Source organism: Symphalangus syndactylus, chromosome 7 (assembly GCF_028878055.3).
Source record: "Symphalangus syndactylus isolate Jambi chromosome 7, NHGRI_mSymSyn1-v2.1_pri, whole genome shotgun sequence".
In the NCBI taxonomy this organism is placed as follows: domain Eukaryota; kingdom Metazoa; phylum Chordata; class Mammalia; order Primates; family Hylobatidae; genus Symphalangus; species Symphalangus syndactylus.
In genome coordinates, this window is record NC_072429.2 from 10822914 (window position 1) to 10837352 (window position 14439).

A 14439-nucleotide genomic window follows, 5' to 3' on the forward strand; every position below is an offset into this window, starting at 1 on the left:
CAGCCCCTTGACTGAGCAAGCTGGGCCCAGCCTGGCAGTGGGGGCCCAGACCTAAGTGGGGTGGGGGTGAGGAACAAGGAGCTTCCCTACCTGGGGTTTCTCCACAAATGAGCTAAAGTCCACAAAGGATCCATTCGGAGGGACCAGCTTGGCAGGGGCCATGTCTCTCCAGGTGGGGGCTGGGGAAGGGGGTGCCCCTGGGCTGGGTGTCACCAAGGAGATGGAAGAAGGAGAGCCCTAGCCTCCTGCCCAGATCCCAGCCTGGCCAGACCCGGGGCCTCTCAGCCTGGGCCTTCCCGGGACAGGCTTCCCCTGACTCCCTTCCTCAGAGCCAGGCCACTCAGTGCCCCTGCCCTGACCTGGGGGCCCACTGAGGGTTAGAGGCCAAAGGTCAGCATGCTGGGCAGGGCTGGAATGTGTCATTACTTTGGCTGGCTGGGGACAGTGGTCCTCCTGGCAGTGGGGAGCATGAAGGAATGTATGGGGGTCACCACACTAGCACGACCTTAGGCTTCCTGAGGGGGCCCCCAGTGCCTTTGGCCCTGGGTTCAGCGCCCCCTGACCCCTGCTGGGGAAAGACTGTCCTCCCCTTTTCAAGCTACTTGGGAGTGGGGTGCAGGTGGATACCCTGGGATGAAGGGAGGTGTGAGGGAGAGCTGAGTGGGAGAAGCCCCTGGCCAGGGAAGGGGGGCAGAGGCCAACTGAGGTTTTTCCCTTCAGAATTGAGACTTAACCTAATAAAAAGAAAAGAAAGAACCAAAAAGAAGTAGTAACAGGTGGAGTGGGCTGGGGCAGGAGGCCTGGTTACTTCTTGAACATGTCCTGCAGCGGCCCGGGCAGGTATTTGAGCACCGTGTCCAGGATGCTCTCCTCTTCCTCCTCCTCCTCGTCCCCGCAGCCCGCAGGGATGGCCTTCTTGGGCCGGGTCAGGCTCCCCTCGCAGGGCTGCTCCAGGGCTGCTTTCTCCTCTGCTTCCTTCTCCTCCTTCTTCTTCAGCCCATACTGGGGAGGGGGAGGGCAGAGACGCGCATGAAGCGGGGTGGGCAAGGAGACAGCGGGAGTCTCATGATCATGCAGCACTGGCTGAGGTGGCCAGGAGTACTTCCCAAGCCTCAGTCCTGTCATCAGTAAAGTGGGGATAAGGGTGTCTTCCCTGTAGGATGGTGCCTGGTCCTCAGTGGGAGAGACCATACGTGGGGTTTCCTTTAAAATTAACACCTGCCCATCAGAACTCCCTGCTGTGTTGAAATCCGCAAAAATCTGAACACATGGCGTTTGCTCATATATTTTGAGCCAAATTTTGGTGACGGATCTGACTTGAACCAATGGAAGACTACTTCTATCCTTTATTTATTGCACCGCACTAACAGACATGCACTGGACTGTCTGGAGTAGGGTGGCAGCCCCAGACCCGCTGGGAGTGACACCTAACAGCACAAAGTGCTTAGGACACTGTGGTATTTTTCGAACATTCCCAAATTCAGAACTGCACTCATTTTTGGTCCCAAAGATCTGCAGTACGAAATGGTGGACCGTAGGGTCTACCCTCTTGGAGTACCTACTACGCGCATTCTCTTAATCCCCAAAAGGATCCCTTGAGGGAGGTGTCCTTGTGACACCCATTTTGCTGATGCGAAGAGTGAGGCTCAGAGAGAGCTAGGGCAAAGGTGAGAGCTGGGATCCAGGGGAGCCCCAGCAGGGGCTTTCGCTGAACCGGTTTTACCCGCTTGTGGCCCTCCCCAGGGTGGAGGGGCGGAGCTGACCTTATCTCGGATCTGCTGCCGGACCTTCTCTCGCTCCGCCTCCATGCGCGCGTGCTTGGCCTTGCGCTCCTCCTCCTGCTGCCGCAGGGCCTCCTGCCGCTCCTCCTCCTTTTTCTGCGCGTCAGGGTCCTTCTCCTCCTCTCCCCCCAGCATCTTCCCCATGTCCTTGGTGGCCCCTACGAGGAAGGGGTGGGTGGGAGAGGGCGAGGTCAGCTAGGGGTCAGGGCTGGGGAGAGAGGGGGTCCCACAACGGTGGGACTGGCTGAGGACGCGCGGAGGGGTGCTGGACCTCACCTCCAAGGGCCTGCTTCATGACGAAGTCCATGCCGCCGGCTCTGGTTAGCGTGCCCTAGCCCACGGCAGGATTTGCATGCAGCGCTCCTGGCTGGCCTGGCTCGGGAAGATGTGACAACCTGCAAAAGAGAATTGGGAGTCAGATGGGAGAGGCCTCTGCACAGGCAGGGCGGTGGAGCTAGACAGACAGCAGCCTCACCCTGGTTCAGACACCAGGCACCCATCGCTCTGAGGTCAAGACCCAATGCCCTGCTAGAGGAAAAAGGAGATGGAAGAGAGCGATTTACTGGGCAGACACGTAGGTGCTGCCAAATAGCTTTTTGAAAGCGGTTTGGTCCCTATTTTAAAGCCTTCATCTTGACCCTATTGTTCAGATTTGATTGAAGCCAGGAGCATTGGAAAGAGCCTGGAACTTGGAGTCAGGCAGATCCGGTTTCCAACGCCACCGTCATTTCCTTATTTGCCATGGGACGTTCAGCAAGGCCCTAACCTGCTCGAGTCCCCAGTTTCCTCCTCTCTAAGAGAGAAATGGCAATGCCACCTTTCCCCGGCTCCGGCGGAGATTGGAGGGGGCTCAGCCTGGGCCACTGGATCAGCCCATCAAAAGACCAGCCGGTGTTACTGCCCCAGCCAATCGGAGGCAGCTGAGCAAATGAGAACAGCCAGCTTGGATAAACAGATCCTGACTTTTGAAATTAGACAAACGGAAAATACGTTATTTTTATTGTAGTGTATGTGTAATTTTTATGTTTTATAGCTCAATATCGATTTTAATTTTGAATTTCACATGGGAGTGTTGGAGACATTGTAATCTTCTGGGGGCTTAGGGCTTTTAAACTACCTAGCACGGGCCTTGCAGGCACTCAGCAGACATTAGGACCCTACTCCTCTTCCTAAATCACCGACTTTCAGTTTTGATTATATTTTTTATTATGTTTTTGCCTCAGAAGGGTTCTCCAAATAAAATCTTAATGGGAATCTCAATATGCAAAATATGTAAAAGTGGAACTCTTCCAATGGAGGTGGTGGGGGAGGAAGAGCCTTCCCCCTTGGCCTCCTTACCATCTTCCCCCTACATCCCTGAGAAGCTGAACCCTAGTGCTGTAGCTTGAGATTTTCTTTGTATTTTAATCATTCAGTTCCAATGTTCTTTAACAGACACAGTTCTCTTTTCAAGTGTAGAGGGGACATCGTGAGCTATCCAAAGTGTGAAGTAGCTTCATGGTAAGCTGAGGCCAGGCCTGCTCCCCAAGGCCTTTTGTCCCACACAGACTTGCAAGGAAGAAAAAGGGTTCCTGGGAAAGGGTGGCAGATATTGCAGCCTTGTTGGGTTCAAGGCTGGATATTGCAACCTGGCCGAGTTCAGGGTCACTGGTTGTTCTTTGATAGATTTTCTTCATTTCTCTCAAGATGAGAAGTCATATCGGTAGACTGAGTTTATTTCATGATATGGGGCCCAAGAGCTTTTCTACGTGATCAGACCATCTCATCTGATAGGTTGTTTTGGGAAGAGAAAGTCATGATGTGCAGGAAAAAAAAAAAAGCAAAACACAAAACAACCCAGGGGCTTTGGCATCAGACACACCTGGTTCAAAATCCAGGCAGCTATGCTTACTGGCTGTGGGTCCCTGGGCGAGCTTCAGTTTGCTCCCTGCAAAATGGGGGAATATGAAGGCCGCCCTTGAATGGATGTTTGAAGGAGAATGAATGATAACTGTCAAGTGCCTGGGGTGTTGCAGGAACTCATAAAATGCCAGCCGTTGCCGACTACATATTTGTGGAACAAACCAAAAAGGAACAGGCTTTCCATGCTTTCTAAGAAACGCAAGAGAACCCACCCGCCTAACCCCGAATTCTGAGTTTGAAGGTTGCTCAGCTCAGTCAAGATGTTTTCGTTCGATTTAATACATTGTGAAAAAACTTCATTTCTAAGAACAGGAAATGAACAATTTAATAATCAAGTGATTTCAGAAACTCTTAGGTTCCTACTCTGTGTTTACATAGAGCTCAAGGAATTACCAGGTGGCAGTGGGAGATGCCGGGCTCTAATTTGAGATGTTCCAAATTGGTGGGCAGGGCACCCGGGCTTTAGTTGCAGCCTCATCCCTAACTTGCTGGGTGATTCTGACACGTCTCTCTCCTGGATCAGATGATCTTCCAGGCCCTTTCTCTCATGCCTCTGTTGAAGCAGTCTGCAGCATTTGAACTGCTGACAACCCCACTGTTCCCTCAAACCTCTTTCTCTCTTGGTTCTGTAACTCAGTTCTTTTCTGTCCCTGCTTCCCCTGTTTCCTCTCCTCTCCTCTTTTCTCTTCTTCTCTTCCTTTGCCTTTTCTGACTCCTCTTCTTCCTCCTGTCTCTTCCCCATGACTCTGACCTCAGCCCCTGCCTCTTTTTTCTTTCTCATCTTTCCCTGAGAGAACTCATCCATTCTAGGGGTTTTAATGACCACTGACACTGATGACACCTAGACCTCTATATTCACTCATCCAGCAAGTATTAATTGAGCACCTACTATATGCCAGTCAATGTGTTAGGCACTGGGGATTTACAGGAAACAGGACAGACAAAGCCTTGCCCTCATGCAGATTACATTCTGAGGTATGTATGTGTTTATGTGAGTGTGGGGGTACATGCACACATGTGTAGGGAAATAAGCAATAAATAAGTAAAAAAACACATTTACCTTCTCCTGGATACCTTTTCCTGGATGTCTGTGCACACCCCTCAAGCTTAACATGCCATTTCTGTATCACCAAACTATCACCTTCTCCAGCCACCTCTGCTTGCGGGTATGCATTCATCAGACATTGTTTACCACTGCCACCCCTCCCCCAGTTTGCAAAGTACCTCTACTCACCACTGAGTCTTCTCAATGCTTACATCCCTGTGGCTCTAAGTAGCTCTTCTTCAGCCTGCTGGGATTCTTTATCTGAAATTCCCGAGTCTGCCCAAAAATCCTGCTGCCCGATCCCAGCATGGACCTCTGAGCTGTTAAGCAGTCTCCCATTCACTCTGTCTACACTCTCCTAACCAATTCTCCTTTTCTCAAGGCCCAAACTACTACTGCCTCCTCCCTCTCAGCAGGTGACTTTCCCCCCACTTCATGGGCCAAAGTATAAGGGGTCTGAGCTCCGAGGTTAGGCATGCCTGACTCAGATCTTGAATCTGCCCCCTTTTAAGCTATGCAATAGTGAGTAATTGACCTAACCTCATTGATACTTGATCTTCTCTATAAAATGAGAATTATAATGCCACTTTGAAATTTTAGAAAAACTCTATGGGATGTGTTTGCACATGCTGGGTGCTCAGTAAATGGTTGTAATAATCAAAACAATTAATGTCAGTGAGTGGGAGCTCCTGTAACCTGCCCTCCTTCTAGCTCCTGAGGAAGAAGCCCTCTCCTGGCTGAAGCCAATTCATCCACCTGTGCCCTGGATTCCCTCTCTTTGTACCTCACCACTCCCTCTTCTTTACATCTTCCATCCCTCTCCATATGTTGCTTTTATTCCCTCCCTTCTCTAACTCCTTCCCTAAATTCTGCGTTTCCCTTAATCCCACCCCTCTCACTTTGTGATGAAGTGATCTCCACATGGTATCTCCACATCTTCACCTCCCTGTCAAGCCCTACCTCTCTGTGAGACCAGAGCTCTGCTGCCTCTGCAGGAGTCCTGAAACTGCGGTAATCAGTCACCAGAGGCTTTCCCATTGCCGAATTCAAGAGGGTCTTCACAGCCGTCATCCTCCTCCATCCCTCTACTGAATCACATGCTGCTGCTGACTCCCTCCCCCGACCTTTTCCAGCTTTCTGGAATCTCCTCCTGAATTCCATGACACAGCACTCTTGTGGTCTTCATCCTACTTCTCAGATAGGTCTTCTCTCTCTTCTTTGCTGACTCCTTTCCTTTCCTTTAAAGTGAAGATGTTCTCCAAACAAACTCTCCCCTCCTGCCTCTCCTGCTCCTCTGTCTCCCTTGGGAATCTCATCTACCCCTATTGGTTTAGTGCACTTCTTTAGTCACAGATACCTCCCTCTCTCTGCCTCCCCTCCCCCAAACCTGCACATTTAACTCTCTGCTGAACATTGTCACATGGATAATCTCAAATCCTATCTGTCCAAAGATCAGTCTCATCCTGGCTTTCCCCACACACCCATCTTTTTCTCTAGCATGCCTTGTCCCAATCACCTCAACTGAAAACTCTAGAGACAGCAGATTCCTCATTCATTCATTCATTCATTCACTCAGTTGCTCATACTACAAATATTCCTTGAGTACCTACTTTCTGCCAGACACTGTTCTGGGTGCTGGGGCTGTGGCAGGGAACAAGGGAGTCCCAGCAGTGGTCTCACAGCATTCAGCTGGGCTGGGGAGGTAGAAGCTGGATAACAGATCACGCAAGGAATTGGTGAGTAAGATTGGGATGGGGGTGCCGAGGGAGAATTCCAGGGAGAAGTCCAGACGCTGTAGCTTTGCAATGCTGCCTACATCCCCACCCTCCACTCTCTGACTGCTGCTAATGCCTTGGTTCAGGACCTAGAGATTCTGGATTTATCCATAACCTCTAACTGTCTCTCCCTCAGCTCTCATCCAGCCTCCACATGGCCGTCCAATTAATCTTCCTAAAGGGCAGATTTGCTCATGCATACACACCCTGCAATGGCTCCCCATGGCCTTGTTAAACTGATGCGAGTCCTTGTGCTGACCTTCAAGGCCTGCACAGTCTAGCACCCGTCTTCCTTGCTGCTCGTGTGCCACCTCTTGCACAGGGCTCTGTTTCAGCACGTATTATTTCCCAACAGATACTCTTTCTGAGAATGCCTGGGCATTTGTGCATGCTATTCCCACAGCCTTGGAACCTCTTACCCTCATCTCTGCCAGTTCAAATCCTGGCTCCATCACTTGCTAAGTAACCTTGAGCAAATGACTCAATGTTTTCTCATCTGTGAAATGGAGACAGCAACACCTATTCCCAAGGCTTGTAGTGAGCATTGAATGAGGTGATGCAAATAAAGTGCTCAGGCCAGTGTTGACACAGAGTAGGTACATATTATCTAACATCATCGCAGTCATCATCATCATCAGCAGCAGCATTGATTTCCAAAGATCTCTCTCAAACAGCACTCCCTCCTTGCAATTTCCCGGATCTCCTTGGCAAGATGTGAGGGCATCTTCCCCTTTGGAGACCTGTGGCACTTTCTGGGGCAGTATTGCCTGCCTCCAGTACATGCTCTCTTTGTCTGTTTGTCTTTCTTTGTCTTGCCCTTCCTGGTTACTCTGAGCTCCTCTCAGGACAGGACCAGTTTCTTGTTTCATTTCTCCTGTCCCCAGAATCGGCTACATCTCCTGGTACGTGGTAGATCCTGAGGATGTGTGTGCTGGGTTGAATTTAACGTGTCAACGAGTGCATGAGGGTGTGTGCGTTGAAAGTATGACCCCGTGTGTGCAACTCGGGACTTAGACATACTGTGAGTGCGTGCGTGTGTGCAGGCGTGTGTGTGTGTGTGTGTGTGTGTATGTTTTGCCATATGCCTGCGGGAGTGCAGAGGTCCAGCAGGTTGCCGGCAGTTGAGGATTTTGGCCAGGCCGCCAGGAGGCGCTCCTTAGCGATTCTGCGGGAAGCCTTGGTCTATCCCTGCGCGGGAAGGGGGGTGGGGGTGGGAGTGGGGTTGGGGGGCTGGGAGTGGGGGTGGGTGGGGGATGCTGCGCTGGGGGAGGGGAGGCCAGGGGCGGGGAGGGATGCCGCCCGTAGCACCAGGTTTGCGTACCTTCAGTGCGCCGGGGACCCAGGGCGCGCCCTCAGCTTCCTTCCCCTCTCCGACTCCCTCGGAGCCCGTCCCAGCCCAAGCACCAGCTCAGGTTCGACCATCTGAGCCCCTGGAGGTTTTTGGGACTGGGCCCCGCCATCTGACAAGCTGACTCGGGTACCTGCAGTGGTTGTCCTTATGGATGTTTTTCTGTTTTTATGATTCAAGTCTGGGCTATATTCACCGCAACTCAATTCAACACTCATTTGCTTCTGGCAGGGGACTCTACGCCAAAGGCAGTGGCAGAGACAGGGGATGTCACTCCACCCCCGCCCCCCCTCCCTGTCCCCACCCCGCGGCCCGGGATGGGAGACGCATGGGGGAGGGGAGGGGCAGCGGAGGATGGGAGGAGGTAGGGAGCCGGCTCCGGCTGAAAAGCGGAAGTGGCCGGGGGTTCCCGTTTCCCCGCCAGAAGAGAGGACAGGAACCCCGGCGCCCCTCTCCCGGACCCCCGCGGAGACCCACACCCCCAGCAGCTCTGTCCTGGAGCTCCCGGTGGGCCACGGAGAGCGCCCCTTCCCCCAACACACATAGCTCCAACCCCAAGACCCGGCCGGGTTTCAAACTTTGCTGGGGAAAGGGGCAGATTGAGACCGACGAGAACGAGAGCACAGAAGGGGTCGTTCCCGAAGACTCCAGGCGGCGGGCGTGCGCTGCCCAAGCCGCGGCTCCTCCCGGAAAGAGACAAATAGTCCCCTTGGTCCCCCATCCCCAGTCGACGTTTACGTTCTCCTCCCCTCCACCTGCGGTCTGTCCGCCCCCCTGCCGCCGCCCTCTGACTCACTCCGGGAGCACGAACTGTACCCCTCGGGGGCGACTCCCTCCTCGGGGGCGAAGCGTGCTCCGGCGGGCTTCGGGTTAAGCACAGCCAGAAGTAGCTTAGATCGACGTCCCCCACCCCCGCGAGCTCAAAGTTGTTCTCTGGGTTCAGACTTGCGTCTCCGCCGCAGCCGGGGCGGTCCTGGCTCCGGGACCCCGGCCGTTCGGGCTCTGCCCGGAGTCTCAGGCTAGGGCCCACGCTTCCCCTTAGTTCACGGCTAGCTGCTTGCTCGCGGCCCCTCGCAAGGAGCTGTCCTTTCAGCACCACGGAGAGCGCTCCCGGGAGTGTCCCCTCTACATCCTCTCAGTCCCCATCCGGCGCCCAGGCAGCCTTGGAGAGCTGTCCCCCCGAAAGCTGTGCTCCCCAGCTTGCCGAGCTGCCCCAAGGCCTCGAGGCGAGAGCCGGGACCCTGTTGCCCACAGCCCGTCTCCGCCCTCCCGGCCCTCGGCCAGCACCGACCTGGCGGTCCCTGCAACCGTCTGAGCCACTGCAGGGCTCCGGCCCGACTCCACGAGGTGGTTCCTTCTGCTATTCCAGCTCCCGCCGCCGCGTGCAACTCCGCCAGGCGAGCTGGGGCCGCGGCTTCTGCCTCGGGCGGCTGCCGAAGGCGCCCTCCAATCACGCCCCTCAGCCGGGCCCTGACGTTCTACCGCTCCCCTTCCAGATGGGAAATTCAAATCTCTCTCTCTCTCTCTCTCTGTCTCTCTCTCTTTCTCCTCTCTCTCTTTCTCTCCCTCCCTCCCCCCCTCGTCCCCTCCTTCTCTCCCTCTCTCCCTCCCTCCCGTCTCCTTCTCCCTCCATTCCTCCCCCTCTTTTCTCGCTCCCCTCCCCTCTCTCCTCCACCTTACACTGTTCTCCTCCCCCTCGCAGACGCCCCTGCCGTCTCCCTGCAACCAGACATCCTGGCCACAGCTCCAGGCCCACAGGCTTGCTGCTCCTGAGGAGTGGTGGGGGCAAGGGGTGGAGGAAGGGTTCTTTAAAGCAAAGCTCAAAATTCGCCTCCTTGGGAAAGCCCTCCTTGGTTTCTCCAGGCAGAGTGGTCGCACTTCTTGGGGCTCCTGCCACTCCTAGACAAGCCCTTGCCTCAGCGACCCCCGTTCCACCTGTTGGTTTGCCTCTTGCCTGTGAGCAGCTCCAGGACTGGATCTTGGCCGGGTCACCTTTGCAGCCCCCCAGCACAGTGTCCGGCCACAGGAGCACTCAGGAAACACTGATGGAGCGTGTGAGCAAGACCCTCACAGTGGGTCAGGAACCTCCACTGTGCACCCAGAGAGAGAAGACTGATGCAAAGCTGCAGTGGACCTTAGGCAAGCCACTTGCCAATCCCTTTGAGATCTGATATCTTGTGAAGAATAAGGACTCCTCTGGCAAAATTTATTCTAGAAGGCCATTTCTTTTCCTCCTATGCCCAAGAAAGTAAAAGGACTTTCAAGAGGCAGGACAACATCTGCTCCCACCCCCAGCCTTTCCTCTTCCCCTTGCACTCATTTTTTTTTGTTTTGTTTTATTACTCTCTCCTAATGAGCCTCTTTATTCTGCCTGCCACCTTTCAGCTCCCAATTGCTCCAGCCCTATGTGTAGGAAAATGGCTTCAGAGAGGAGGGGCCTTGCACAAGGCCTTTGAAAGATCTGCAGGAGTTTCACATCCATCAGGGTATGTCAGAGTGAAGATGGCTTCTCCTTCTAAGGGGATGGCTTCCTTCCAAGGAAGGGGCAACAAGAGCTGCAGAAATGTGATTTTGTTCCAATGAGGGGCAACTTATCCCTTCACACACGATCACAGCAGAGGCCTTAAAGCAGGAGACACCCCACAAGTCAGAGGCCATTGGTGAACCCATCCTTGTCACCTGGAGAATCACCTTCTGAAGTCTATGTCTGTTCTCCCCTTACAGGCTTGTGTAAGGAGGGCCCCTCCTTTAGGGCTGAGTTCCATGTTTAGCACTGTGTTGGGCCATCAGCATAGAATGCTTATTCTTTATTTTTCTTCCCTTTCCTAGGGCAGATACTAAGAGGGGGATGGCAGTGGCAGGGAGGCTCTTTGATTAGAGTGACTTAGACTTTCCACTAATGCCTGAGGGGAATTCTGGGCAGGGAGATCTGACATCATGTCATTTCAAGTGTACAGTCCTCCCCGTCCCCTCTTTCTTCATGTGCTTCAAGAACATGCTCAGTAAATGGGACCTGGCTGGCAGCACTCTGGTTACAATTGGGGTTTTTCCACAATTGGTATTGCTTTTGACATGGACATCAACTGAGCTGGGCTACAAATCCAGTTGAGGCTTAAGGAAAATACTGAGCTCAGTTATGGACACCACACTTTAAGACGGACTTTGACAAACGTGAGTATGTCAAGCTCAAGAAGGGGCTAGTTTGGTGGTGGGCACCTAGAAATCAGGTCAAATGAGGGCAGGTTGAAGGATCTGAGGATCTTTCACCTGAAAGAAAGAATGCTGAGGGGGCATTAACCCTTGAAGGGCTCGCAATTCCTGCTTAATTTATAATTCCCCCACTTAGTAATGTGCCTGGCAAAGTACATGCTAAGGAAGTGCTTGAATGGATGAATAACTGTTGTAGGGGATGAGTAGTACTATTGCTTTTTCTATTGCTGGCGATAGAATTAGGGCAATGGGGGAAAGGTAAAAGAAGCAGGCAGAAGCTCTGAGAGGAAGAACCGGCTCCCCATAGGAGCTGTCCAGCCATAGGATAGACTGCCCTGTGTGGGGTTATAGGTTCTCTATCTCTGGAAGATGGCACGTGGGTGGGAGGCTGGTCCAGCTGATGGCTAAAGCCCCCTTTGAACCCAAGCATCTTTGAGTCTATAAAAAACTGCCTAAGCTGACATGAACTGTGTCTCACTGCAGAAAATCTTACTGGCGAATAGGAAGACAGCTCAGCCAAGTTTTGGTGACTTCATTTTGTTGCACAATAAGGGGTAAATCATGACACTTTAGCCATTAAAGGTGATGAAGAGATGAGTACCTGCTCCCTATTCAGTGTTACCAGCCATGGCATACTTCCCAAAGGCCCTATTATTATTGAAAAAGTTGCTGAATATCATAAGCCTTTCCTAATGATTAAAATACTACTACTAATAGTGAATATTTGAGCTTTCTTTATGTGTCAGGTGTTAACTTTGGTGCTTTATATAATTTACATTTTCTCATTTAATTTACACAAGCGCTTATGTTCAAGATGGGAAAGTTGAGGCCCAGGGAGATAAAATGAATCTTTGGCAGAGCCAGGGTTCCAGACCAGGCTTGCCTGACACTGAGTTCTGTGGTCCTTCCAGCACGTGGGGCTGCTTCTCTCCTGACACATCCCACAGCCTATGGAAATGTAACTTTTGCTCTGCAGATATTTTTTTACATTGGCATTTATAGTCTTCCCTGTTCTCCAGTTTCTCACTAAAAGAAAAAAAAAAAAAAACCTGCCACGAATTCACACCCAGATCGGGGTCCTCATGTCATGTGGGTTGCCAGCATTTCCTTCATCTCCTGCATCTCTAATCCAGCGGGAGTGCAAACAGGCCCAGCCGCAGGTTCTTGCCGAGCCTGCTCTGTAGACAGCTTCTAAGAGTCACCTGGTAAAATATAGAGGTGGCTCTGCTTCAGGTGACTTATCCTGGCTGGAGCTGAATTTCCACTTTTATTTATGAGCCCTGGGGGCAGGAGGAGGGGTTCAGATTTGAACAGATTTGTAAGATGTTATGTATATGCCTTGAATGTTCAGTAGGAAGCCAATCAAGAGAGCTAATGTTAGTACTTTGTGTGAGGATCGAGGAACAATGTGTGAGGAATGACAACTGTCACAGACCATAAACGTGGTGATCAGTGAGAGAGCTTGCATAAGGCGCCTGTCCAAAGGTCAGCCCATTTCTTCCCTGCAATTGCCTCAGCCCAGAGGGCATCCTGGATGCCATGTGGGAGGTGAGGGGGTGTCTAGGAAATGCCAGGGACCAGCTCTGATCTGGAGCTTGCTGGCTGGTCCTGAGCTTGCTGGGAGTTACGTTGGTGGGTGCAGGGAGACATTCAAATGCTCCAGACACTGGCTTCACATCCTGTCATTCTAGCGTGAGCCTGGAGGGGCAGAGTTGGTCTTGGTTTGGGAGGTTGGCCGTGTGCCCGAGGAAACAGAACTGCGGGGGTGGTGCAGAGAGAAGGGCTCTAGGCCACCTTGCTCATCTGATGAGTGCCTTCCCTCTTGTCACTGACAATGGCCGGGTGCCATCACTGTGAGGGTCCTAGTGTACCTCCTTCAACATGGAATGGCATGGTGTGAAGGCAAACCCATAAGTGTGCCATGGTGTATTTGAGTGCCCAGCAGTGTAGGACTGTGCAGGTGGGAGAGTGGCAGCACTTATGTGCAGTGACACAGGCGCTGTGTGTCATCATCAGTGTGTGGCAGGGCAGGCATGGGTCTGTGACTCGCAGTGTGTGGTGGTGTTTCCCTCCCGATGGGATGTGACTCCTATGTCAGCGTGTTGTTGGTGTGTGATGGTATAGACCTACGTGGAGTATTATTAGAGTAGAATAAGTCAGTGGCATTGTCTGGGCATTTGGCTGTAAGGCAAGAGTACCACATGGAGCTGTGCAGGTTGTGTACTGCACAACCACAGAGGGCACCATTTACACAGACTGTGCCAGACACAAAGGTTCTGGGGACGTGTCACCATTTCTGTATATTGGTGTATGTCTGCGTGTTGCTGTCAGCCAGGAATGCCCCAGGTGATAGGGTGTTACCATCAGTATGAAATGGTGTAGTCCTGTGTAACCATCAGTGGTAAGGCTGCAGATATGAGAGTGCCACAATGGGCTGGAACATGTGTCACTGCTATTGTGTAGGGCAGTAAGGGTGTGTGTGTGCAGCCAGGAGCGTGTCATTACCACTGGGCAGGTATGCAGGCAAAATGTGTCACAGATAGTGACTGACCCCTCCTTGTCTATTCTGCCCCCACTAGAGGCACCCTGATTAATCCAACTTGCTGGCTTCTATCCCACCTGGGAAGCTGCAGAAGCCCCAGCACCTTTCATTCTTATTTTATTTTGTTAGATACAGGGTCTTGCTCTGTTGCCCAGCCTGGAGTGCAGTGGTACAATCATAGCTCACTGCAGCCCTGAAGTCCTGAGCTCAAGTGATCCATCTCAGCCTCTTGAGTAGCTGGGACTACAGGGGTGCACCACCAAGCCTGCTGATTTTTATTTTTTGTTTTCTGTGGAGACAAGTTCTCACTATGTTGCCCAGGCTAGTCTTGAACTCCTGGCCTCAAGCAATCCTGTCTTAGCCTCCCAAAGCTCTGGGATTGCAGGCAGGAGCCATGATACCTGGGTTCATTCTTCACTTTTCTCAGAAAGAGGGTACCAGGCTCAACATATGAACTCTGACTCATTGGTGGTGCATGGAGTCCACGTGGAAATTCCCTGGGGGAACCCCTCCCTATCCCAAAGCCCTGCCCCTAACTCAGAGCCTCTCTCCCAGCCCAGCATCTGCCCAGCAGCTCCTCAGAGGTCCTCTGCCAGCCTTCATCCCGTCCCACCCTCCCAGATTCAGGCGCTCATTAGCATGTCAAAGCAGTCGTCTCCCAGCCCACACTGTAGCCCTGGATATCCCCACATGGTTAGCTCCCCTCATCCTGTACTTTCCTGAAACCTTGCATTTTCATGTCTGCAAATCAATCTGCAGTCTCCTTGCCCCCATCCTATCAAAGGAAGAGTATTTCCTCTCTTGCCTCTGGTTCTTTTTCCAACTCTCATTTATGA

At 52.4% G+C, this 14439-nt stretch overlaps 1 protein-coding gene across 1 annotated transcript; it reads right to left on the minus strand.

Moving 5' to 3' along the window:
* Window positions 1-718: 718 nt before the first annotated feature.
* CPLX2 (complexin 2) lies at window positions 719-9404 on the minus strand. Its single transcript, XM_055285209.2, has 4 exons — window positions 9143-9404; window positions 2058-2176; window positions 1764-1939; window positions 719-1002 (listed from the first exon to the last, which is right to left on the minus strand). Exons 2-4 carry the CDS (start codon window positions 2086-2088, stop codon window positions 805-807), a joined length of 405 nt encoding a protein of 134 aa, XP_055141184.1. The 5' UTR covers window positions 2089-2176; window positions 9143-9404; the 3' UTR covers window positions 719-804.
* Window positions 9405-14439: the final 5035 nt, after the last annotated feature.